The sequence below is a fragment of the Mirounga angustirostris genome, unplaced genomic scaffold, assembly GCF_029215605.1.
Source record: "Mirounga angustirostris isolate CCGP_5_RB_7025 unplaced genomic scaffold, mMirAng1.0.hap1 SCAF_11, whole genome shotgun sequence".
In the NCBI taxonomy this organism is placed as follows: domain Eukaryota; kingdom Metazoa; phylum Chordata; class Mammalia; order Carnivora; family Phocidae; genus Mirounga; species Mirounga angustirostris.
In genome coordinates this window covers 35,876,023-35,900,822 of record NW_026991719.1, presented here as the reverse complement: position 1 = coordinate 35,900,822, position 24,800 = coordinate 35,876,023, and the positions used below count along the sequence as shown (strand labels likewise).

The following is a 24,800-nucleotide window of genomic DNA, read 5'->3' as shown; positions in this document are numbered from 1 at the left end:
TATCAAGAAGAATCTGTTTTCCTGATGCACACAGAGAGTACAGTCTAAATTACAAGAGATTAAATTACCTACAGAGAAGATTGGAGATGTTCCAAGTTTAACAGCAACTCATAATAGAGGCACCTGACTTCAGGCAGGTTCAGAAAGAACTAAGAGAGGTAAAGCCAATGACTAGAAAAAAAAAAAAGCTACACATTCCACCTTGGTTTTCTCTCAGTTTAAAATATATGCAAGCATGCACAAACATTAAATGTTTACCCAAAAGTAACAAAGCTAGAAACAGAATTCCGTAGAGTCCCTGCTTCCTTTCTTAAAAGGAGGGAAGGAGGGAGAGAGAGAGAATGATGTGTGTGTGTGTGCATGCATGAGGCAACAACAGTGACAGGGAGGAGGTTAACATTTGTTGAATATTCATTAAATACCAGTCATTAGGCTGGGGTTTTCCACAGATGTATGAATGGATTACCCTTGTAATCCCTGCAATTCCATGAAATAGTTATTATTAGCTCAGTTTTATAGATAAGGAAGTTCTGAAAAATTAGGAAAACATGTCTAAGGCATGAATAACAACTAGAATCAGAACGGGAACTCAAGTCCATTTGAGTCCAAAGCCTGTGATTTGTCTACTGTAATACGATCATTACTGGCTTTTTCAGTGTTGGCTATTTCAAATTTAGGTACTATACTTTCATCATATAAAATATGAAAAAAGCACTCTTAGGTTTCCTGCCTGAACTTCTGGCAAAAGCTCACTCCCACCATGTAGTGGCATTATGCTGAAATCACAAGATCAGTGATTCTGAAGTGGGTTTGTGTTTTAAATTGTTGTGAAGGTGGACTCTGCATACATAAAGCAAAAACAACTGTTACTCAAACACCAGTAAATAAAACAATACAAATTCTAAACAGTACAACAGGTAAAGGATAAGGATTAAATTAAATGGTTGAGAGAAGCTTTAGCTAAGAACCTAAATATCTGAACTGATTCTGTCCCACATTAAACAGAAAACAAGATGGGAAATGCCAATATGGTGTTTGCTTTAGAAAAAGGAAATAATGGAAACACACAATCTTAAAAATTATCTGGGCCAATTACTGAACTGTATTTATCAGCAATGCACCCACAAACCCCACTACAATAAGAATAACTGATTATAAAATATTATAAACTCAAAAGGACATATAAATCGGAGATGAAACACTAGAAAGATGTGAGCCAATTACTGAAGGTATAGAGAGGATGGAAGACAGCTGGCTTAGATGAACCAAGAAGCACCTGTGGGGTTAGTTAAGAGGGTGGAGGGGGTGGGGGAGAGGCTACTTATTAAGTTAATACCCCACTGAATCCTAGAAAAGCTAAGGATATGAAAACAATAGGACTTGGGAAAGTAGAGATGAATCAAAGACCTAACAAAAGTGGCTGAAGTCTGCATAAGAAGCAAGTCATCCCCCCCCCCCGCACCAAAAATAAATCAATGAAGTTGGGAAGCAGATTTCCCACTAATTTATAGATACAAATATCAAACTGAGAAAGACGAAGAAGCTGTAGTAGTACCAGTATGAACCCATGTTTGTTTCTTCTAACAGAGACAGATACAGACATTGATAAAGATGTGTATTACTTCCTCAGTTTAATGAAAAGGCCTGGAAACAAGACACCCCAGTAGTAATAAGTTTCTGGTTTCTAAATAACCTCTCTCTCACTGAAAGGAGTAATGGCTGATTCTAGGGCTAGGATAAAAGTACTGGATGAGTTTTAAACATCTTGTGCCATATAACACATCACAAATAGGGTTGCCAACCAGTAAATGTAGAAAGATCAAGTTAAATAAAATCACCATTTTGCAACCATTACAGAAAAAACAGATTCAAGCAATAATCACAACGAATGGTAAAATCAGTAAGTAAAAGTTTGATGAGGAAAGAGTTAAAGGGTCTCAAAACATCTCTCCAAAAAAGGAAAAGTAACTTTGCAGAGGAGAAACCTGGCAGACATCAATTATGTGATCCGGGATAATGTCACCAATGAAGGACAAACTGATATGTGCCTCCTGGTATAATGCTCTGACAAAGACAGAGCATCACATAAGTGGTATTGTGACAAAAATGTACAACCTGTATATAACATCAGGAAACAGACAAAAGCTAAGGAGACAAATTCAACACAACTGATCTATGCGCTTTTCAAAACCATCAAAGTCATAAAAGTCAAAGACTGAGGAACCGTTCTAGATTAAAGATACCACATGAATCATGCAATGTAAGAAGCTGAATTGGACTCTCAACCAGAAAACAGTTTTAAGGTTCATTATGGGGATAATTAGTAAATATAAGTTCTATAAATTAATTTATCGATGCTGTACTTTTCTTTTTCTTTTGAAAGATTTTATTTATTTGGCAGAGAGAGACATAGCAAGAGAGGGAACACAAGCAGGGGGAGTGGGACAGGGAGAAGCAGACTTCTGTGGAGTAGGGTGCCCGATGCGGGGCTTGATCCGAGGATCCTGGGATCATGACCTGAGCCGAAGGCAGACGCTTAAGGACTGAGCCACCCAGGCGCCCCAATGCTGTATTTTCTGATTTTGATTAATACTGTGGTAATTTGAAGAGAATGTCCTTGTTCTTAGAAAGCAATAGGTATTTAGGGATAAAAAGACAGGGTATACCTACAACTTGTTCTCCAAAGGATAGAAAAAAAAATCTTACCACAGAATGATGTAACAAATATAGCAAAATGTTAACTATTGAATCTGGGGAAGGGTAAATGAGATCGTACTGTTCTTTTTTAAGTTTGAAATTATTTAATAAGAAAGTTTTAATTTTATTTTTTAAAAAAGATTTTATTTATTTTGAAGGGGGGGAAGCACAAGCAGGGGGAGCAACAGGCAGAGGGAGAAGCAGATTCTCCGTTGAGCAGGAAGCCCAATGCAGGATTTGATCCCAGGACCCCAGGATCACAACTTGAGCCGGAGGGAGATGCCTCACCGACTAGAGCCACCCAGGCATCCCGAAAATAAGCATGTATGTATGTATTTAGGATTTTATTTATTTATTTGACAGAGAGAGACACAGCAAGAGAGGGAACAAAAGCAGGGGGAGTGGGAGAGGGAGAAGCAGGCTTCCCGCCGAGCAGGGAGCCTGATGTGGGGCTCGATCCCAGGACGCTGGGATCATGACCTGAGCCGAAGGGAGATGCTTAACGATTGAGCCACCCAGGTGCCCCCAAAATAAGTTTTTAATAGGAAAAAAGGTACTCTCCAAAAACAAGAGACAAGCAGGAAACAAAATAAAGCACCTATCAGTATTAGGCTTCAGGGAAATAAGTACAGTCTATTAAGTTAATAGTCACACATGTTTCTAAAACCCCAATTAGCTCATATTCAAATGGCAAATAAAAGGGTGTCAGTATAATGTGGAAGGTGCCAGTATAGCAGAAGAAGTGCAACTTTCAAAAACAACTAAAACCAAAACCAACCAACGAAAAACCCCGTGGCCTGGCAGCTGTATAGGAAGAAGCCCTTTTAACTTCTTAGGAAAAATGAAAAGTGAGCACCTGCATGCAGAGAGAGCTCATCCTGAGAGGTGCACTCCCAGCCTTTCAGGACTCTGGTTGGGTGTTTGTTCTGGGCCCACTTTAATGGCAGCCCATCTGTCTCGGAGCTCCACTTCCCCGTGTTATCTCAGCACTACCAAGTCAGCATTTTCTATTGGTCTCATGTCTTTTTATTATCTGCTGAGGCAGCCTTCAGCCACATTTAACTACCTGGTGGGCTGTTCAAGTTCTCTCTGAAGATCCAAATTATTTTTATTAGTGCTGTTTAAACTGTATGTGAAAGGGCTCCTAGTCTAGGGTATTATAGCCCAAGCAGGGTAAGGAGGACATCCTTGTGGGAGGAGGGGAGAAAAAATTTCAAGAAAGGCCCAAGACACAGAACCTGAGAATAGGGACCCTGCCACGGAAAAGGTGAAGAAAGAAGTCCCACAACAGTAGCCATATAGAAGGCAAAGAGCAACAGATGAGAGGAGGAAGAAAGGCTCCAGAAAACAGTGAAACCTGACAGATTATATAATGCAAATAACAATGGGAAATTATTTCGAGAAGTTATTAGAAGATATATGGGATGAATTAGTGATAGGTGTACAGAAAATGAAGAGAACAAAAAGGCAGTATTAAATCCAGTAAAAAAAGTTGTCAGTAATCCAGGCAAACTACTTTTCAGACTCTTGAAATGTAAATTTACATTTTAGCATCAATTTTATATATGAATTTAAGCAAAATTGGGGAGAATATGAGAGTAAGACTTAAGTTTCCATCTGTATGATAGAAACTCAGTAGATATCTAAAATTGACAAAGACACACTTGTATGAGATTATTATTTACAGATATAATGGTATATACATATACAAGAAAAAAGCTGCACGTTAAAGTGGTGGTTTCTAAGGAATAAAAAAGGAGCAGTGCCACAGATGACACATGGCCCATAATACAGTGCAGAGGTCAGATAGTAAATATTTAAGGTTTTGCAGGCCATAGGGTGTCAGCTACAACCACTGAGCTCCGCTGTTTTAAAACAAAAGTAGCCACAGTTAGTATGTAAATGAATGAGCATGGCTGCACGCTAGTAAGTTTGTTTAGGACACGAAAATATTAAATTTCATGTAATTTTCACGAACCACAAAATATTATTTTCTTGCTTCCCCCATTTAATAATGTAAAAACCATCCTTGGCGGGGCACTTGGGTGGCTCAGTCGTTAAGCGTCTGCCTTCGGCTCGGGTCATGATCCCAGGGTCCTGGGATCAAAGCCCCGCATCGGGCTCCCTGCTCAGCGGGAGGCCTGCTTCTCCCTCTCCCACTCCCCCTGCTTGTGTTCCCTCTCTCGCTGTCTCTCTCCGTCAAATAAATAAATAAAATTAAAAAAAAAAAAAAAAACCATCCTTGGCTCCTGGACTATACAAAAATCAGGCAGTGGGCTGAATTTGGCCTGTGCTCTGTAGTTTGCCAACTCCTGATGTGGTCTATGTAACAAAGGATATTCCATCTAGACAGATATACCCTGTTATTGTCCAGCGTATATTTTATGAGCATTATACTTATAAAAAAAATTCTTACCTGGTGGCATAAGCTTCATAAGTACTCTTGCTCCATCTCTAAGAGGAGGCATATTTAGGCTGCTACCTAAGTCTGCAACTTGCCAAAGGAAAGAGATGTATCTGGGATGCAGTGACATTATCTGGAATACAAAATATACAAACCATTTACCTATAAATTACATGCTCCCCCCCCCAAAAACAGCCAAGTAATTTCCACCAATTTGTGTCATTTCTACTCTCTCTAAAATGGCCTGTCTTACCCATCATTCCACCTGTAGAAATCCTTCATGATGCCGACTGAATATATTATCCAAGCTATCTCCAGTAATTTCTGTGTGACGGCTTTTATTATTTTGTTAAATTATTTCTCTCATACATACAAGTTAGACTCCATATATGCAAAAAGCTGTCATGCCTGCAAATAGTTAAATTCCTAATCCAACTGTTGTAAGGAGCCAATTCTTCTGACACTGGAGTGGCTGGTTATTATCGCAGCCATTAAAATTCTTTTGGGGACGGGTGGAAGGAGAGGATAAAGAAGGGAGGAATCACTGTTTTTTTAGATACTAGATATGTTAAGAACAACTTGAGAAAGATTGCAGACATTTTCCTACAGAAACAGCTGTGAAGAAAGGATTCATTTCTGTGGTACGAATACAAGATACAGTGATATTTTTCTAAGTTTATATATTTGAAGAGTTTTAATTCAGCTGTGTAATAGATTAATTTTATATAAACCTAAAAATACTGTCTCTAAAGGGAAATGTTTTAAATTTCAACCAAGTTACAATCACCTTTCAGATCTAATCTGAAGTTGATGGTTAACTATACAGTTAATTGATATTTTGCCACATTAAACGGTACACTTCTCAAGAAAAAAGAACTAGTCTATATACAGCTGGCCCTTCAACAACACGGGTTTGAACTGCACAGGTTCACTCACACACATATTTTTTCCCACAAGACAGTACTATAAATGTATTTTCTCTTATGATTTTAACATTGTCTTTTCTGTAGCTTTATTATAAAAATAAATACAGTGTATTATACATACAATATATAATACAGTAAAAATACAGTAAGTATACATATAACATACAAAATATGTGTTCATCAACTGGTTATGTTATTAGTAAGGCATCTGGTTAACACTAGGTTATGAGTAGTTAAGTTTTGGGGAGTTAAAAGATATACATGGAAAATAAATAAATAAATAAAAATAAAAGATATACATGAATTTTCTACTTCACCCCGGGGTGGGGTGGGGTGGGAGAAGGATGAGGCAGGGGCAGGTGGTCAATATGAGGTCAAACTATATTTCTTTATTCTCAAACTATATTTCTATAATGCCCTGCATACAGTAGCTCAAAACCATCTACTCACCACCCCAGGCAAACAGCTTTCCACTTCCGGATTGGGACCATCACTGTAGTGATTACCATGGTTTCCAGGAGACCCAGTTGAGGAATCAGAAGAACTATCAGGGCTTGAAGGCATATTGGAACTTATTTGTGTAAGTTTGGCTGTAATTAGCTGAAAATAACATACTAAGTTAGTATCAAAGACAAGGAAAAATATGCAAAACAGAAGTTAGTAACATACCAACAAACAAAAAAACTGTAGGCAATACTTCTAAAAATACAATTAGTAGGTACTGCCTAACAACCAAATAGTTTTATTTTTTACATAACTTCTACTATATTGTAAGTACCATAATGCCAGTCTTAGTGTTATAATCCAAATACCTAATAAAGAAGCCTCACACATAACAGATGCTCAATTAATATTTACTGAATAAACTGTTAACTAGTGAAATGAAAAATAGGTTTGACTTTTTTTTTTTTTTTTTTTTAAGATTTTATTTATTTGCGAGAGAGAGAATGAGAGACAGCATGAGAGGGAGGAGGGTCAGAGGGAGAAGCAGACTCCCTGCTGAGCAGGGAGCCTGATGTGGGACTCGATCCCGGGACTCCAGGATCATGACCTGAGCCGAAGGCAGTCGCTTAACCAACTGAGCCACCCAGGCGCCCTCTTTTTTTCTTTAAAGAACATTTTATTTATTTATTTGACAGAGACAGAGAGAGAGCACAAGCAGGGGGAGAGGCAGGCAGAGAGAGAGGGAGAAGCAGGCTTCCTGTTAAGCAGGGAGCTGATGTGGGGCTCGATCCCAGGACCCTGAGATCATGACCTGAGCCGAAGGCAGATGCTTAACCCAACTAAGCCAACCAGGTGCCCCAGGTTTGACCTTCTTGAAAAGTTTGATAATTATAGATACTTACTGATTTATCTTTTAAGTTTAATTGTCCAATCAACTTTCTGTCGTCTGCAGGATCTATCAGTTCACCGCCCACAAAGAGCTCAATTTTTGTATGAGCTACATTGGCTTTAATACGATTGAGAATATATCGTCTTACTGAACCGATCGTATCATTTGTATGAGACCATACGTCTAAGTCATCAACTTGTCTGCCCTGGTTTGGAAACCGAACTATAAAAGAGAGGTGTTTACCACGGAAAGCTCTGGGGGGAGGGGGAGGAGAAAAAAAAAATCCTAGTTAGCAGAATTTCGTATCTTCTTGTAAAGAAAATAAACATAGGAATTTAATATTGAATATTTTCTTATTAAACAAGAGAAAGTGAGTTAAGTATACTTATTATTTTTAGGATCTTGAAAATAAAAATTTATTGCCTTTTAATTTCAAATATTTTAAGTGATCTTGAAAATACAACAATCATTTCCCACTGTTATTCTTGTACCGATGCTTGCAGAAAATGAGATGTCTAGTTATAAGAAATTAATCAGACCTGAGTTAACACTTATTTTAATGCCATAAAAGTACAACTCACTAAGACTATTTTTAAACATGAAAGATAAACTTTAGCTTGAGAATATTAACAAAAATGCAAAGACGTAAATTTTTTCTGAAAAATTGTTAATATCAAACTTCACACCCCAAATAATATTTATGTTAATATCTTTCTTTAAAATTTTATTTATTTATTTGAGAGAAGAGAGAGAGAACAAGTAGGCGAGAGAGCAAGAGTGGGGGATGGGGAGAGGGCCAAAGGGAGAAGCAGATTCCCTGCTGAGCAGGGATCCCAAAACGGGGCTCGATCTCAGACCTGAGCCAAAGGCAGATGCTTAACTGACTGAGCCACCCAGGCGCCCCTGATAACATCTTCTCATAGGCAAGATACAACAACTAAAAATTATATTCAAGAAGCAACTTTATATAATTCGTGGTTAGCAATGAGAACTCTTTTAAAATAAATACTTATAGCATTCATTCTATAAACATCTCTAAATTATAAATACTATTTGAATTACTCAATGGTGAGACGACTTTAACAGACATGTTAGTAGACCATCTGGAAGTATTTCTTGCTGTATCAGCTACCTGTCAAAAACAACTTTTAAGAGTTTTTTCCAATTATTCTCCAATCTTACTATGCAATTAACTGTATAAATGAATGGCATCAAAATACTTCAATTTCTTATCCTTGGCAACACTTAACAGGTACTAAAATCATGGCCAAAAAAAAAAAAAAAAAGGAATATAAAGAGGAAACTAGACTTAATGCCCTACCAAAACAACAACAAACAAAAACTAGATCCTGGGGAAAAAAAGGTCTAGGAAAGCACCAAATAATTAATTAGCAGGATCAGTTATTCACAAACCTTGACATAGGTAGAATTGTTCTTTCCTCGTGATAATCACTGTCACATTCATTTATGTACTCTCTTAACACAGTTAATACTCGAACCATTCGAACAGCTTCCTGCCTTGCACAATTAATACTGTCTTTGTCACCATCCAAAACACACAACGTGTCATAAGAGGCTTTCAAACGATCAAAGCAAGACTGAATGAAGTCTTCATGGATTACCACCTACAAATAATGGGCCAAATAAAGACAGTCCAAGATGCTTTAGAATGTAAAAAAAAAAAAAATACACTTTTTAAAAACATTAATTCAATTAAAGATGGCAACAACTAATTAACGATAGCTCTCAATTATTTAACCAAAGTCTATACTGACAATAAAACATACCATGTTTTGTCAAAGGAAGCTAGAGTTATGTACCTTAAGAAGTATGAGCTAGGTATTAAAAAAATGAACTTTGGAGTATGTGGTAGAATCAAAAGAAATTCAGTTGAAATCTCATGACATAATTATACTCAAAATAATCACTTCATGTAATTATCAAGACAAGATTCATTTAGATAACATTTTATATAATGGAAAAAGAGACCAAATATTTTAGATAGATACTATTTTTAAAGCAGGCTCCACACTCAACATGGAGCAATGTAGGGCTTGGACTCATGACCCTGAGGTCAAGACCTGACCTGAGATCAAAAGTCAGACACTCAACTGACTGAGCCACCCAGGCATCCCTTTTAGGTGTACTTTTAATGGGAGTTGAAACAAAACAATTTAGTTAATTCAGGACCGAAGAAAAAATTCTTATCAGCGAAGAGTTCTTTAATCAGAATTCTAATTTGTCGAAGTTTTAGTGGATGTCATTCCTTACCTGATTGACCTGTAGCCTGGGACCAAGGTTTGTATATATCTCTTTAAGGAGATCTATAGCTCTGCTGGCAATATCGTCATTACTTTGAATCACGACCTAGGTTCAAAAGATTCAAGTGTAAACAACTTTCATAAAGTATTTTAGCTGGACATTTCAATTCAAACCATATCCTCCGTTATTTTCAACACATTACTCAAAAATAATTTGAGGGTATATTTACTTTGATATTCAAGTAAATCAAGTAAAATTAAGTGGAAAAAAAAAAAGACCGAAAAAAAGTAATAAAATGCAAAACTGAAGTGTTTGAATAAAGCAATCTGTTTAAGAATGGAAGGCACATTATTACTAAGAACAAACTATGCTTTGACCAGTATTAACCCTACAAATCAACACCTTGGTAACCAAGTTGTAAGACACTGAAGGAGGAATTCAAATTACTTAAAAACAAAATATAAATGAAATACAGTTTAGCACAAAGAGCTACACTACAGTCCCCTCCATTTCTATAGATCTTCATCACTCATGTAATTATACTGGTGGTCTTCAAACTATGCGCAGAAGTCTAGGGGGTTGAAGAAGTGTTTTAAGGTTGACCCCTATGTAGGCTTGAGAAGGGGGAAGGCTGGGAAGTACAGGGAGAATGAGCAGAGAAAACAAAAACCCAAAGAAAAAAAACAATAGGATCTCTCTTCTCCAACTAGTTTTACATTTTGGAGTACCGTATAGTTTTTATTTTTAAAAAGGGTTCTGGCTGTTTGAATAATCGAAAGACAAAGTAAACGGTCCATAGTTTGCAGAAAAATATACCCAAAAAACAATAAAAACTGCTGTGAACAGGTCAGATTTTTAAAGATAGAATACATTAATACTGTATTGCCACAACATGGACAGACCTGGAGAGCATTATGCCAAGTGAAACAAATTTAGGGAAAGACAAATACTGTATGATCTCATTTGTATGTAGTATCTAAAAACAAACAAAAAACTCATCTCATAGATACAGAGAACAGACTGGTGGTTACCAGAGGCAGGGGATGGACAAAATGGGTGAAGGTGGTCAAAAGATACAAACTTCCATTTATAAAATAAGTACTGAGGATGTAATGTACAACATGGTGACTACAGTTAATAATACTATACTGCATACCTTTGAAAGTTACTATGGGTAAATCTTCTAAGTTTTCATCACAAGAAAAAAAATTTGTAACGGTATGTGATGATGGACATTAACTAGACTTACTGGGGTCATCATTTCACAATATATACAAATATCAAATCATTATGTTGTGCACCTGAAGCTAATATAATGTTGTGTCAATTTCATCTCAATTAAAGAACATATATATATATATAAATACTAAAAAGGTGGAAAAATTAAACAGATGGTAATATTTTACTCCCTCAGGTGTTTAAAAACATCCTAAGTTAAAACACTGCCATTAAAGTATACATTTGTAGTCCATTCTAAATAGTCCTTTCCTCTGTCCTGTTTTAGCATTGCATGTACAGTAACAAAATTAACACCGAAGAAGAACAGATCTACACTGAATGAATAAAAGGAAGAACAGTAACTTCCATGGGGAGGCATGAAAAATCTGTATGGCCAGTGTATTTCTAAACACATCTGGAAGGACAGATTCTAAGCCAAGACAAAAGGATCATCAGTGACAGAGAGGGAGGGGAAGGGAGAGAAGAAAAAAACCTAATGACAAATGACCCAATAAGATAAAGATGAACTATCACTACCTTCTGGGACAAGCATCAGAGCAGCATACACATATAATTTATATGCAAAATTGTAGCCCTTCGCTATTTGAAAAATTTTATCAGAAAGAATGTCTGTGAGTTCCTACTTTTCACTTACCCTCCAAAGGTAGTCTAATCCTATTAACTCCAAATCATCCATCATATATGCTCTCCTTTTTGCTACTAGTTTTCCTTCTCGACAATTCACAGCTTTGAAGAATCGCTCAAAACATTTCATTCCATTCTCAGTTAATAGGGAAGGATCAAGCTGAAGCACATTACTTTCAAAGAAGTCTTTATTAATATCAGGATCCAAGTCTGGTTCATCTCCCATCAGCTTGGAATACCACTTAAAGCAGGCTTCACGATCACAAAGGTAAACTGCATTCTCTGCTAAGCATTTCCATATTTGTTTTGCCTGAGGAGCACATAGCCACAGTTGGCCATCCTTCAATAAAAATCTTGGAAAACATAAAAAATGAGCAATTAGATCTACATTAATTTTTATTGTGAAAGGCAATCTATCAGTATATGTAGTAATAATCCATCTATCACAATTATTTTAACAACAGTTAAAAAGATGTCAGTTCTTATTAACATCTTACCAAACTTCTCAATTTTATCTTGTAGTTAAAAAAAAAAAAAATTCTAGGTATTCATTTAACAAGTACATATTGGATGCCTACAATGTGCCAGGAACTCGGCTAGGTGACTGGGCCTAAACTGAATAAAAGATTTGTTTCCTGAACTTAAACAGTTTGGTCTTTGAAACCAGCCATTGCAAAGCTATGTTTAATGGGTTGAGTTTTACCATTCTGCTTCTATGGCATCACTGGAAAATGAGGTAGTCTCCAAGTGACTTTCACAGATAAACATTTCATTAACTAATTTAAGTCAAAATTCCTTAAATTTTAATGCTTTCTGATGGTCAAATTGCATAACTCAGTACCTGGCTGCATTAAACAGAATAACGTATGTATGATTTAAACTTTTTCTGTCAATATTTAGCAGGATGCTTATCAATTATTTGGTGATGCTCTTTTTAGTTTTGTGAATGTTGGTTATTAAGACAATGAAGGTGAATTTCGTTACAGCTACTGTCTCTTCTGTTAACTCTGTATTTCTTTTAAAATTCCTCCACCTACCCTGTCTGCCTGATCTGTGAATGACAGGAAAAGAGAACACCTCACTTTACTCTGAATTAGCACAGAATTTCTAGTTAACATAATGATGGCTCCATGCCCAGTTATGGAGTAAGGTGCAGGTATTTCATGTCAATGCGTTCCCTCATTACTTCAAGCATTTTGGGATCTCAATCCCAAGGTTTTTGTTATTTTAATAGAACTGCAGAGCTTCAGGAGGGTTTCTAGCACCCAGTCCTACCTAACCCTGCTACCTCTAATTTACAGATACAATATGAAATGTCCTCTGTGGTAACATACATGTTTTTCAAAGTTTGTTTTTGTTTTTAAATACAACAGCAAAAAACTTTCTTCAAGCAAAAGTTCCATTTGGAAGTCCAATGTATAAAATACAAGTGGGGCTGCCCCGATGTTGGGAGGAGGAGTAAAGAAAAGAGAAATGGGAAATCAAATCTCTAATGCTTGTTCAGAAATCTTGGAGAAAGCTCCTTAGAAACCTTAAGGCTCCAAGACAGATTTGCAAAAATCACTGTCTAATATATATAAAGAGCACAGACCTTAAAGTCAGATAGATCTAGCTGAGCAGTGCAACTGGCATCCATATTGGCTGCGAGATTTCGAAGAAGCTAGTTTAAGCCATGCTGATCTCCATTTGCTTTTTAATCAAATAGGGAGAATACCTGCCTTCTGCATGACTATGAGGATTAAATATAAAGCATTTAACACACGCCAAGTAAAAAAGTAAAGTTAGGTTCTTTTCTCTTGAGTGTGTTGCTATAGGTCATGTAGACACATAATAAAGCATGGAGTAAAATAGGTTCTGTGATTCCAAACTTGAAAATAGGACTCATAACCATTTTTCCGTTCTAGGAAACCTAAGGGATACAACATACACCAATCAGTAACAGTCACTCACTATGGCAGTGATTTTCGATCAAGACAGGCAGGTCCTTCTATTCAGGTGGTTGAAAATCAAAACACACACAGAAAAAAACATTTCATTTTCAACAAATGCCAAATTTCTTAAAATCTGGTGGCTAGAGTTTTTCCTCAAGTTAAAATCATGTAACTATTTATATGTAAATGTGTCCCAGTAAATAAACACACAGTTCAATAAACAAGTCCGTAATTAACTTAGCTCAGGAGAAAATCCCCCCAATATATCAAAATAATAAATGCAATAGATTTCCCAAAGCACTGAAAATCTGAGCATTTGTCTTAGCACACTTAGGAACTGAATAGCACTTCTGCAGTATGTGGTTTCTGAATTCACAAGAAACCGCTCATTGAAAATTCTTAACAATTTCAATTGTTAGGTGTATAATCATTAAAGGCTAATTACCACTGAGGAAATTCAAATTGAGCCTTGGACTACATTTAGCTATGGCTCAAGGGGATAAACCTCTTTGCCTCATCCCCATTATAATAATGTTATACACACATTCAGACCACCTTTGTCAGCCACTGCTAGGATAAACAAGGCAGCAGTGGATGCAAACCACTCTTTTGAGGTGTTGAGCCAGCAGCCCTTTGTCTCCATTTCCTTATTGTCTAGGATACCATTAAAGTGAGTATAGTTCTCCAGCTGGTTATATCAAAATATGGAAATTTATTCTTTAAAAATAAAATTATTTTTAGCGAAAACATACAAGGACAGAAGTCTATACAAAATCTTAAAATGTACTCTCCTCAAATACTTCAAAGAAGAAAAGTTAAAACTCAGCCAATAATTTAAAAGTATTTAATCATAAACACTTAGGGAAATGTCCTTTGGCTTTTAGGTAGTGATTTCCATGTGGGAAAGTAAAAGGTGGCAGGTGAAAAGGTCACCTAACAAAGACCTAACTCTATAGCACATTAACTAAACATTCTTTATCTGTCTTAAAGAGAACAACATTGATGGTTTAAAACAAACCTAAGGAAGTTAAGCCGTTCTTGGACTTCTTGAACATGACTATATCTACTTCCCAGCCTCACAGTTTGGGGGTCATAGTCTTCATGATCTGAAAATTAAGAAAAATTATGCATTATACACACACGGATATCCACAACACTGCTGACTTTAACCAAAAGAAATTAAGTAAGTTAAAAAGTCATTAATTCTTTATTAAAAGGCAACCTGAAGTTTACTATTAAATTCATGGTTTCTGCCAATCTCTTATTTTCCCTACAGAAACATACTTTTACATAACCAAAAGAAAACAATCTGTTAAGTGTGCTGTCATAAACAATTCTTCAGGGGCACCTGGGTGGCTCAGTCGGTTTGGCGTCTCTCTTCGGCTCAGGTCATGTTCCCAGGGTCCTGGGATAGAGTCCCGCATTGGGCTCCCTGCTCAGTGGGGAACCTGCTTCTCCCTCTGCCTGCCCCTCCCCCCACTTGTGCTCACTCTGACAAAAAAAAAATTCTTCATCACAGCACCTTTGCACCATCTTTATACACAACGAAACAATTTCTGATTACAGCCTAAAACTGACATGAGTGGTCTGTGAACATGAACTAACTGCCAGGACAAATTTTTTTCTTGGATTTCCTTCCTGTTATACTGAAAAGTCTTCATGGAGAATAAAAAAAGTTATAAAAATAAATTATATTACCAATTTCATTTTATTTTTCAAGATTTTATTCATTTATTTGAGACAGAGTGAGAGCAAGAGCTGGGAGACAGAGGGAGAGGGAGAAAGCAGGCTCCCCACTGAGCTGGGAGCCTGAGGTGCAGCTCAATCCCAGCACTCTGGGATCATGACATGAGCTGAAGGCAGACAGACACTTAACCGACTGAGCCACTCAGGTGCCCGTGTATTACCAATTTTTACCTAAAAAGAGTAACACAAGATGCTATTCTGTATAATTAAGTTATCACAGTTTTCACCATCAGCATGTTATGACAGTCTAGAACAGTCTCAGATAGAAATTCAAGAAAACTGGCCCTTTCATCATGACCATGCTAGGTGTTGGTCACTAAGCCTAGCTTAACTTGTAAATTCCTTCTTAAAAGAAAGAAGATGAGGGGCGCCTGGGTGGCTTAGTCGCTTAAGTGACTGACTCTTGATTTCAGCTCAGGTCCTGATCTCAGAGTCCTGAGACTGTACCCCACCTTGGGCTCCACACTCAGCTCAGAATCTGCTCCAGATTCTCTCTCTCCGTCTGCCCCTCCACCCACTCGCTCACACGTACACACACATACTCTCTAAAAATAAAAACTTTAAAAAAGAAATTTAAAAAAAAAACAGAAAAGGAAAAAGGTGGCCCAGTCGGTTGAGCATCTGACTCTTGGTTTTGGCTCGGGTCATGATCTCAGGGTTGTGGAATCCAGCCCTCTTGTGCAGAGTCTGCTTGAGATTCTCTGTCCTTCTCCTTATGCCCCTCCCACTTGTGCTCATTCTCTCTCAAATAAATCTTAAAAAAAAGTTAGTAAACCCTTTGGTTTTACTTTCATTACAGTATACAATGGGTGGAAAAAATCTCAGTATTTGGTATGAAAGACCACAGCAAAACACCTTAAAAAGCACCTACTGTCCTAAAAATATGGACAGTGGTTTTGTTTTGACTTTACTGGAAAAAGCTGCATGACTTGGAAGTGGTCAAGCTGATCTGTGGCTTGGAGCTAAAGAGACATGAAGCAAATGCTCTTACAAGTACCATCAACCATGAGGAAATCACTGACCTTTCTTCCAGAAAGTTGTACCAAGTTACAGAGGAATGAGAAATTATGCGATTTCCCTTTAGCATTAATTACTGATCTTTGCATACCATATCATGGACTTTATGGTACATGTGTGCTACTGCCACAGAATACTAATTGTGTGAGACCTTTCAGAAATAGTAACCAAAGTCTTCAAAAATAGTGAAGTTTCTTCTCTGAAGAAAATCTTGACATGTTGTAAAGATGGAACATATAATGTATAAAAATATCTGTTTTTGGTATTTTTGTGAAGCCCAATGTATTAGGACTGCTTTCTACTTTCACATGTGTTACCATCTCCCAAAAGTCCTAAACACACATTCTCTACTTTCATGAAAATCAATTTCGTCAGGGCTCAGGACTTAAAACACTACTTCTCAAGAGGTTTGCTCAAGAAACTGGATAGAATATAAAATACTAATCAACTATGTAGAACTTTTTTTTTTTTTTAAGAGACAGTGAGTGAGAAGGGGGAGGGGCAGAGGGAGAAGGAACAGAAAGTAGGCTCCACGCCCAGCATGGAGCCCAACACGGGGCTAGATCTCTTGATGCCGAATTCATGACCTGAGCTGATATCAAGAGTTGGACACTTAACTGACTGAGCCACCCAGGTACCCCAAAATTTTCTTTCTCAAAGAACCAGTCCTTAGGTATCTGAAATATCAATGGACTTCAGTTGCCTTTTTAAAAATTTAAACAAGGAGTTTATGCACAGCTTTGTTTACTTGCCATGTTCTTTTTTAGGGGAAATTTTAAATTTTAGTAATTTCAAACTTAAGACAAATTTCAAAAATAATGCAAGAATTCCCTTATCACCTTCACTGATATTCACCAGTTGTTGACATCTTGCCCCATTTGTTTCATTAGTTGCCACATATACGTAAGTGTAGTTTTTCTTAACTATTTAAGAGTCAGTTGAAGACACAGCTCTTTACCCTTAAATACTTAAATGAGTATTTCCAAATAACGAGGACACTTGCTTATATAACCACATTACAATTACCAAATTACCACTGATACAGTACTGAAGTTAACTCTGATCACTTGGCTAAGGTGGTTTCCAGTAGGCTATTGCACTGTGAAGTTACTATTTTTATTTTCATAATCAGTAAGTAATTAGTGGGGAGAGACCTGCAGACTATGTAAGTATCTTGCTTCTTACCAAACTTTGATCCCCTAGGTTTAGTATCCCCATTCCTTTTTTATTTAGGTGCCAGCACTTTATCAAGAACTAGGATCCTGGATGCCTGGGGGGCTCAGATAGTAGAGCATGTGACTCCTGATCTTGGGGTCTTAAGGTTGAGCTCCACGGTGGGTGTGGAGCCTATTTAAAAAAAAAAAAAGAATAAAACTGGGAACGTGAACACAAGCAAGAACCTTGAAGATATTCAGTATCAAACAATAATCAAGAATAGTCAAGAAGTGGGGTGCCTGGGTGACTTGGTTGGGAGTCCACCTTCAGTTCAGGTCATGATCCCGGGGTCCTGGGATCAAGCTCCATATTGGGCTCCCTGCTCAGTGGGAAGCCTACTTCTACCTCTGCCCGCCAGTCCCCCTGCTTGTGCTCTCTCTCGCCCTCCCTCTGTCAAACAAATAAATAAAATCTTAAAAAAAAAAAAAAAAAAGAATAATCAATTAGTAAGAAGATCCATCAATGCTAAATAGGAAGGGAGAGACTTTACACTTCGCTACAGAGAAGATTCTGGGGTGTCAGAACATAAACAGGATGTTTGGTGGTTTTCCTTGTAAATATTCAGCTCTAAATACTATGATTAGTTAGCAAAGAGGATCCATTTTTTACTCCTGCTGCATCCCACTGACAAGAGCAAGAGAATGGAGATGAGAGTAAAGTGTCTATGGCTAAGGCTAATATAAACTGGTTGTCATTATAGAATGCAAGTTGTTTAGAGTCTATTTCATAACTCATTATTAAAAAAGTTCATTTGAAAAAATATCTTGAGACGGGATTCAAATACCATAAAATTCACACATTTAAAATGTACAATTCAATGGCTTTTAGTAGTCAGGGCTACGTAAACATTTCTGTCATTTTTATCTTTGTCATCCTTAGGTGTGAAACAGAATCTCAATGTAGTTTTGATTCACATTTCCTTAATAACTAATGATACTGAGCATCTTTTCATTTGCCTTAGCCATTTGTGTATCTTGGGAGAACTGTCTATACAGATCCTCTGCCCATTTCCTAACTGGGCTTTTAATTGTTGAGTTTATGTAAGAGATCTTATATATTCCGGATTTAAATCCTTTATCAGAGGGCACCTGGGTGGCTCAGTTGGTTAAGCGACTGCCTTCGGCTCAGGTCTTGATCCCAGGGTCCTGGGATCGAGCCCCACATTGGGCTCCCTGCTCAGCAGGAAGCCTGTTTCTCCCTCTCCCACTCCCCCTGCTTGTGTTCCTGCTCTCGCTGTCTCTGTCTCTGTCAAATAAATAAATAAAATCTTTAAACAAAAAAAATAAATCCTTTATCAGATATGATTTAGTTATTTTGTCCTGTTGTCATTTTACTTTCTTGATTGTATCATTTGCAAGTAGTTAAGTTTTTAACCTCGATATACTCCAATATATTATTACCTTTCCCCCTCTTACAATGTTGCTTTCCCCTAACCCAAAGCCACAAAAATTTATTCCGATTTTTTTCCTAAGAGCTTTATACTTTTAGGTCTATGGTAGGTTTTAAGTTTTGCGGATGGTGTGAGGCAGGGGATCAAACTTTATTCTTTTAGATGTGCATACCAGCAACATTTATCAAAAACATTACTTGTTTCCTTTAATTTTTTTTTTTTTTAAAGATTTTATTTGACAGAGAGAGACACAGTGAGAGAGGGAACACAAGCAGGGGGAGTGGGAGAGGGAGAAGCAGGCTTCCCGCCCAGCAGGGAGCCCGATGTGGGGCTCGATCCCAGGACTCTGGGATCATGACCTGAGCCAAAGTCAGGCACTTAACGACTGAGCCACCCAGGCGCCCCAAGACTACTTGTTTCCAATGAATATTCTTGGCACCCTTATAAGAAATCAAGCATAACTTTAACAATTTATTTCTGGACTATAATTATATTCCACTGATGCATACATCTGTTCTTATGTCAGTACCACACTGTCTTACAGTTATTTTGAATTAAGTTTTGAAATCAGGAAGTATTACAGGTCAGCCAATTTTGGTTTTTACAATCAAGACTGTTTTGTCTATTAGGGTGCAAAGGTCCCTTGCATTTCCATGATTTTTAGGATCAGCTTCTCAATTTCTGTAAAAAGAAAAAAGTCTGGATTTTTATAGGGACTGTGTTGAATCTGTAGAACAACTTGCAGAGTACTGTGACCTTAACAATATTAAGTGTTCCATGCAGTGGATATGGGCCTTCTCTCCCTTTATTTAATCTTTAACTTCTTTCAATATTGTTCTGTAGTTTAAAATGTGCAAGTTTTGGGGGTGTGTGACTGGCTTCATCAGTGGAGCTTGAGACTCTTTATCTCAGGGTTATGCATTTGAGCCCCCCTTAAAAAAATAAAATCTTGGGGCACCTGGGTGGCTCAGTTGGTTAAGCAGCTACCTTCGGCTCAGGTCATGATCCTAGGGTCCTGGGATCGAGCCCCGCATCGGGCTCCCTGCTCGGCGGGGAGCCTGCTTCTCCCTCTCCCTCTCCCTCTGCCTGCCTCTCTGCCTACTTGTTCTAGCTCTGTCAAATAAATAAATAAAATCTTTAAAAAACAAAAGGAAGTACACATTTTGTACTTCTTTTGCTCAATTCATTCCTAAGCATTTCATTCTTTATAAAGTTATTGTAAATAATTTAATTTTTCAGGTTGATCATTGCTGAGCATACAGAAATACAACTGACATTGTATAGTAATCTTAATTCCTGCAATCTAGTTTAACTCATTTATTAGTTTTAAAAGATTTTAGGGATTTCTTTATACAGATGTTATTTTCTGTGGTAACAGATAGTTTTGCTTCTTTTCCAATGAGAATGTTTATTTTTCTTGCCTAGCTGCTCAGGCTAGCACCTCCAACAGAAGGTTAAGTAGAAGTGACTAGGATGGACATCCTTGTCTTATTCCTGTTCCTAAGGGGAAAGCAGCCAGTCTTTCATCATTAAGTATGAGGTTAGCTGTGAGATATTTGAGATGCCCTTTATCAGGCTGATAAAATTACATTCTATTCCTAGTTTGTTGAGTGATTTTAAAATGAAAGGTGTTAGATTTTTGTCAAATACCTGTCCTTCACCTACTGGGAAGATCACATAGTTTTGTTTCTTTATTGTATTAATATGGTGTATCACAATGGACTTTTGGGTGTCAAATTAACTTTGTGTTCCAGAGATACATTCCAATTAGCAACGATACATAATCCTTTTCTCTGAGATTTTGTTTTTAAGTAATCTCCACACCCAATGTGGGGGTTGAACTCACAACCCCAAGATCAAGAGTTGCATGCTATTTTGACTGAGCCAGCCAGGCACCCCCATAATCCTTTTTATATGTTGCTGAATTTGGTTTATTTTTGAGGATTTTGAATCTATACTTCTAAGAGATATTGGTCTGCAGTTTTCTTCTGATGTCTTTGTATTATTTTGCCATCAGGGTAGTAACAGCTTCATAGAAAGAGTGTTCCTTAATTTTTTTGAAAGAATTTCTGATGGATTGGTCTTCTTGAATGTTCAGCAAATTCACTAATGAAACCATCTGGTCCTGGAATTTCTTTGTGGTAAGTTTCTTGGTTACTAATTCAATCTTTTTACTTGATATGTCTATACAACTTTTTAACTGCTTCAATTTCATTAATTTGGTATTCTCCTATTTTTTCATAAGATCAGTAGTGATACCCTCTCACTTTTGATTTTCGTAACTGAGTCTTATTTTCTTAGCCTAAAGGTTTGTCAATTTTGCTGATCTTTTCAAAAACCAACTTCAGTTTCACTGATTTTTCTTTATTTCTTTTTCTCCTTTATCTTACTTGATATCCCCCCCCTCCAATATTCAGTATTTCCTTCCTTCCTACTCTGGGTTTAGTTTGCTCTTTTCTAGTTTCTAAAGGTTACTGATTTGCTAACTTTCTTCTTTACAAAAAACATTTGGAGTTATAAATTTCTGAGCACTGACTTAGCAACTCTCCCCAAGTTTTGGCATTTTGTTTTCACTCATCTGAGTATATTCTCATTTCACAGTTGTCATTTCTTCTTTGACCCATTGGTTAGTCAGGAGCATATACTTGAACATACTTGTGAAATCCCCAAATTTCCCTTTTGATTTAAAATTTAATTCAGTTGTGGATCAAACTCCTACCTCATAGGATTTCAATACTCTAGGTTAATGAGGTCTGCTGTTGGCCTAGAATATGGTCTGTCCTGCAGAATATTCTATTTACACTTAAGAATACATTCTGCTGTTGCTGGATGGAGTATTCCATAGAAATCTGTTAGGTATGGATTGTGGGTTTATAGTGTTCAAAACTTCTACAGGCATACTTTGGAGATATTGCAAGTTTGGTTTCAGGACCCCAAAACAAAGCAAGTATTGCAATAAAGTAAGTCAAATGAAGTCTTTGGCTTTCCAGTGCATATGAAAGTTAGGTTGACTCTGTATCATATTCTACTAAGCAGGAAATAGCATTATGTCTTAAAAAACAAGGTAAATACCTTAATTTAAAAATACTTTATTGCTAAAGAATGCTAATCAAGGTGCTGGGTGGCTCAGTCAGTTAAGCATCTGCCTTCAGCTCAGGTCATGATCCCAAGGTCCTGGGATAGAGTCCTTCCATTAGGTTCCCTGCTCAGCAGGAAGTCTGCTTCTCCTTCTACCCTTCCCCCCAGCTGGTGCTCTCTCTCTCTCTCAAATAAATCTTTTAAAAATGCTAATCATCTAAGCGTTCGTTCATCAAATCATAATCATTAATCATAGATCACCTTAACAAGTACAATGACAGAGTCTGAAATACTGACAGAATTACCAAAATGTGACAGAGACATGAAGTGAGCAATGTTATTGGAAAACTAGCACTGGCAGAACTGCTCGATGCAGACTTGTCACAAACCTTCAATTTGTAAAATATTCAAAGAGCAATAAGCCTGTATTTCTTTTATACCCACCACCCCTCCTCTGGCTTTGACTTACTGTCCGGTGTCACTTACTGTCAGCCTAATTACTTCCTTTAGTGTTTCTTTCAGGGCAAGTCTGCTAGCAATAAATTCTCAGAATTTATCTAGGAAGGTCTTTATTTTGCCTTCGTTTTTTAATGATAGTTTTGCTGCATGTAAGACTCTTAGCTGTTAGGTCCCTTCACTGCCCCTAGCACTTCACGTACAGGATCTTCATGCCTTCTGGTCTCTGAAGTTCTAAGACACAATGTTAATTTTATTGATGTATCCTTGTGAAGTCTGATTTCTTTTCTTTTACATCCTTCAAAATTTCTTACAACTATGACGTGCCTGCATCTAGGTCTAACTTTAACTTACTTGGAATTCTTTAAGCTTCTTGTATGAATGAAATCTAGAAGTCTTCAGTGATTATGTCTTTTTCTGCTCCCTTCTCAACCCCCCTCCCAATATCCTTCCAGTATTCCCATTACATGTAGGTTGGTGCTCTTAATGGTGTCCTATATTTCCCTAACATTCTCTTCATTTTTCTTCATCCCTTCTTCACTGTTCTTCAGATTGCATAATTTTATTGATCTTCACAGATTGATCCTTCCCACCAGCTCAAATCTACAGTTTTGAATCTACTTCCACCAGTTCAGCCCCTGTAGCAAATTTCTCATTTTAGGTACTGTACTTTTCAACTCCAGAATTTCCATTTGATTCTTTGTATCTTGTTATTGCTATTCTCAACTAAAACTGTCACAATACTTCCCTTTAATTCTTCAGACACAATTTCGAACAGCACCTTGAGCATATTTGTAATAACTGCTTTCAAGTTGTCGTCTAGAAAGTCTACCATCTGGGCCCTTTCAGAGGTCTGTGTATGTATGAGTGACACCTTTAAATTTTTTTTTAGTCGAAATCTGGGTATTTAAATGTACTGTAGCAACCTGAATACTGACACCACCCACTCACTCCCTGGGTTGGTGTTGTCTGTTGGTTGTTTAGTGATTAGGCTGAACTAACTCAGTCAAGTCTATCTCAGCCACAGTGTTTTTCCCCCTTGTTTGTACCTTTCAGCCTTGCTACCTGTATGTTGTTCCTGGTTCAGCATTAGCCCCTTACTGGTCGAAGGCTGTAATTAAGTCCCCTTGGCTAGTTAGATTACCCTTTACCACTGGATGTAATTGTGGCTTGGAGACTACCATCACAGTTCAAGTAGTTGTCCCACATTCAGTCAAGGACTAGTAGTACCTGAGGTGTTTTCTTCCTCATCACTCCTGAGGGTAGTCTTAGGCATGAAACAGTCTTTCTGACTTTTATATTTTATTCTATTTTATTCTGATATATTTTATTCCTTTTACTTTTTTTTTAAAGATTTTATTTATAGAGAGAGACACAGCGAGAGAGGGAGCACAAGCAGGGGGAGTGGGAGAGGGAGAAGCAGACTCCCCACTCAGCAGGGAGCCCGATGCGGGGCTGGACCCCAGGACCCTGGGATCATGACGTGAGCCGAAAGCAGACGCTTAATGACTGAGCCACCGAGGCGCCCCTCTGTTTACTTTTAAAAGAGATAAAATTTTACTTTTAAGCCTGGCTCCCTAGGAGTTGCCTCTGGGTCATGGTAACCTGTAATTCACCCAACGTTTGGTCAGAATTTGAATTTAAGTCCTTGAGCCAGTGAAGCTTACAACCTTTGCTGATGGATTGGTGTGTGAACTGAAGAATGTTTTCAACTTGTCCATGTCTTGCTCTGATTGCTTCTGAGTGGGTGCAATCTAATGAATGTGCAGAACATTTGTGACCCCCCTAGGGTTGACTGTGTTCCGAGGAGGGCTCATCTTGGCTGTCTTTATCTAGATCTCTCTGTTAAACTTTTGGTTGCTATGCAGTTTCGTTGGTTAATATGAGTACACGGAACTACAAGCTCCCTCTTAATTACTCTTCACCAAAATTTCCACTGCTTTTAATAACACTCTTAGGAATGGTATGCTCTGGTCCAAATAAGGTCAACCCCTTCAAGCCTAACTGCTCAGTTCTTCATCCTCACAGCCTGTCTCTCCCTCTGGGCAGAACTTCTGTGCCACTGCACAGGAGCTGGTGACAACATAGCAAGCAGCTTCTCCCAGAGTGATCCCTCTGGCTCTATGAGTGGTGCTGGTATGTGGGAAATGGTAATAGCCCCTGATTTTCTCAGTTTGTCCCTCTAGGCACAGAATATCCAACTTATGACATAGTAAGCTGCAATGGGAGTAATCTGAACTTCAGTATCCTCAGACTGCCATGCATAAAGTAAAGCTTCAGCCCTATGAGTAGACTGTGCAGGATAAGGGAGTCTCTGTTCTACCATGACTGCCTTAGAATAGAACTTCTGTAAAATGTAACTGGGCAAGATAATAAATGCCAACAGCCTGCCCTTCTTACGGTGGAACCACAGCCCTAGACTGGCAGCTGTGGGGAAAGGGAGTAAAAGTTGTGGCTCTAATGCTACAGATTCTTGCTATTC

At 37.7% G+C, this 24,800-nt stretch overlaps 1 protein-coding gene across 5 annotated transcripts in view; it reads right to left on the bottom strand.

The window, feature by feature from the left end:
* USP9X (ubiquitin specific peptidase 9 X-linked) overlaps window positions 1-24,800 on the bottom strand; it is a 166,695-nt gene that overhangs the window by 49,325 nt on the left and 92,570 nt on the right. For all 5 annotated transcript variants that reach the window (XM_045876425.3, XM_064573935.1, XM_045876419.3 and 2 more), the window contains 7 exons: window positions 14,435-14,522; window positions 11,496-11,838; window positions 9,632-9,727; window positions 8,774-8,985; window positions 7,374-7,614; window positions 6,478-6,627; window positions 5,114-5,234 (listed from right to left, as the gene is read on the bottom strand). In XM_045876425.3, the coding sequence (XP_045732381.1) occupies window positions 5,114-5,234; window positions 6,478-6,627; window positions 7,374-7,614; window positions 8,774-8,985; window positions 9,632-9,727; window positions 11,496-11,838; window positions 14,435-14,522 (1,251 nt within the window). The remainder of the gene's footprint in view (window positions 1-5,113; window positions 5,235-6,477; window positions 6,628-7,373; window positions 7,615-8,773; window positions 8,986-9,631; window positions 9,728-11,495; window positions 11,839-14,434; window positions 14,523-24,800) is intronic.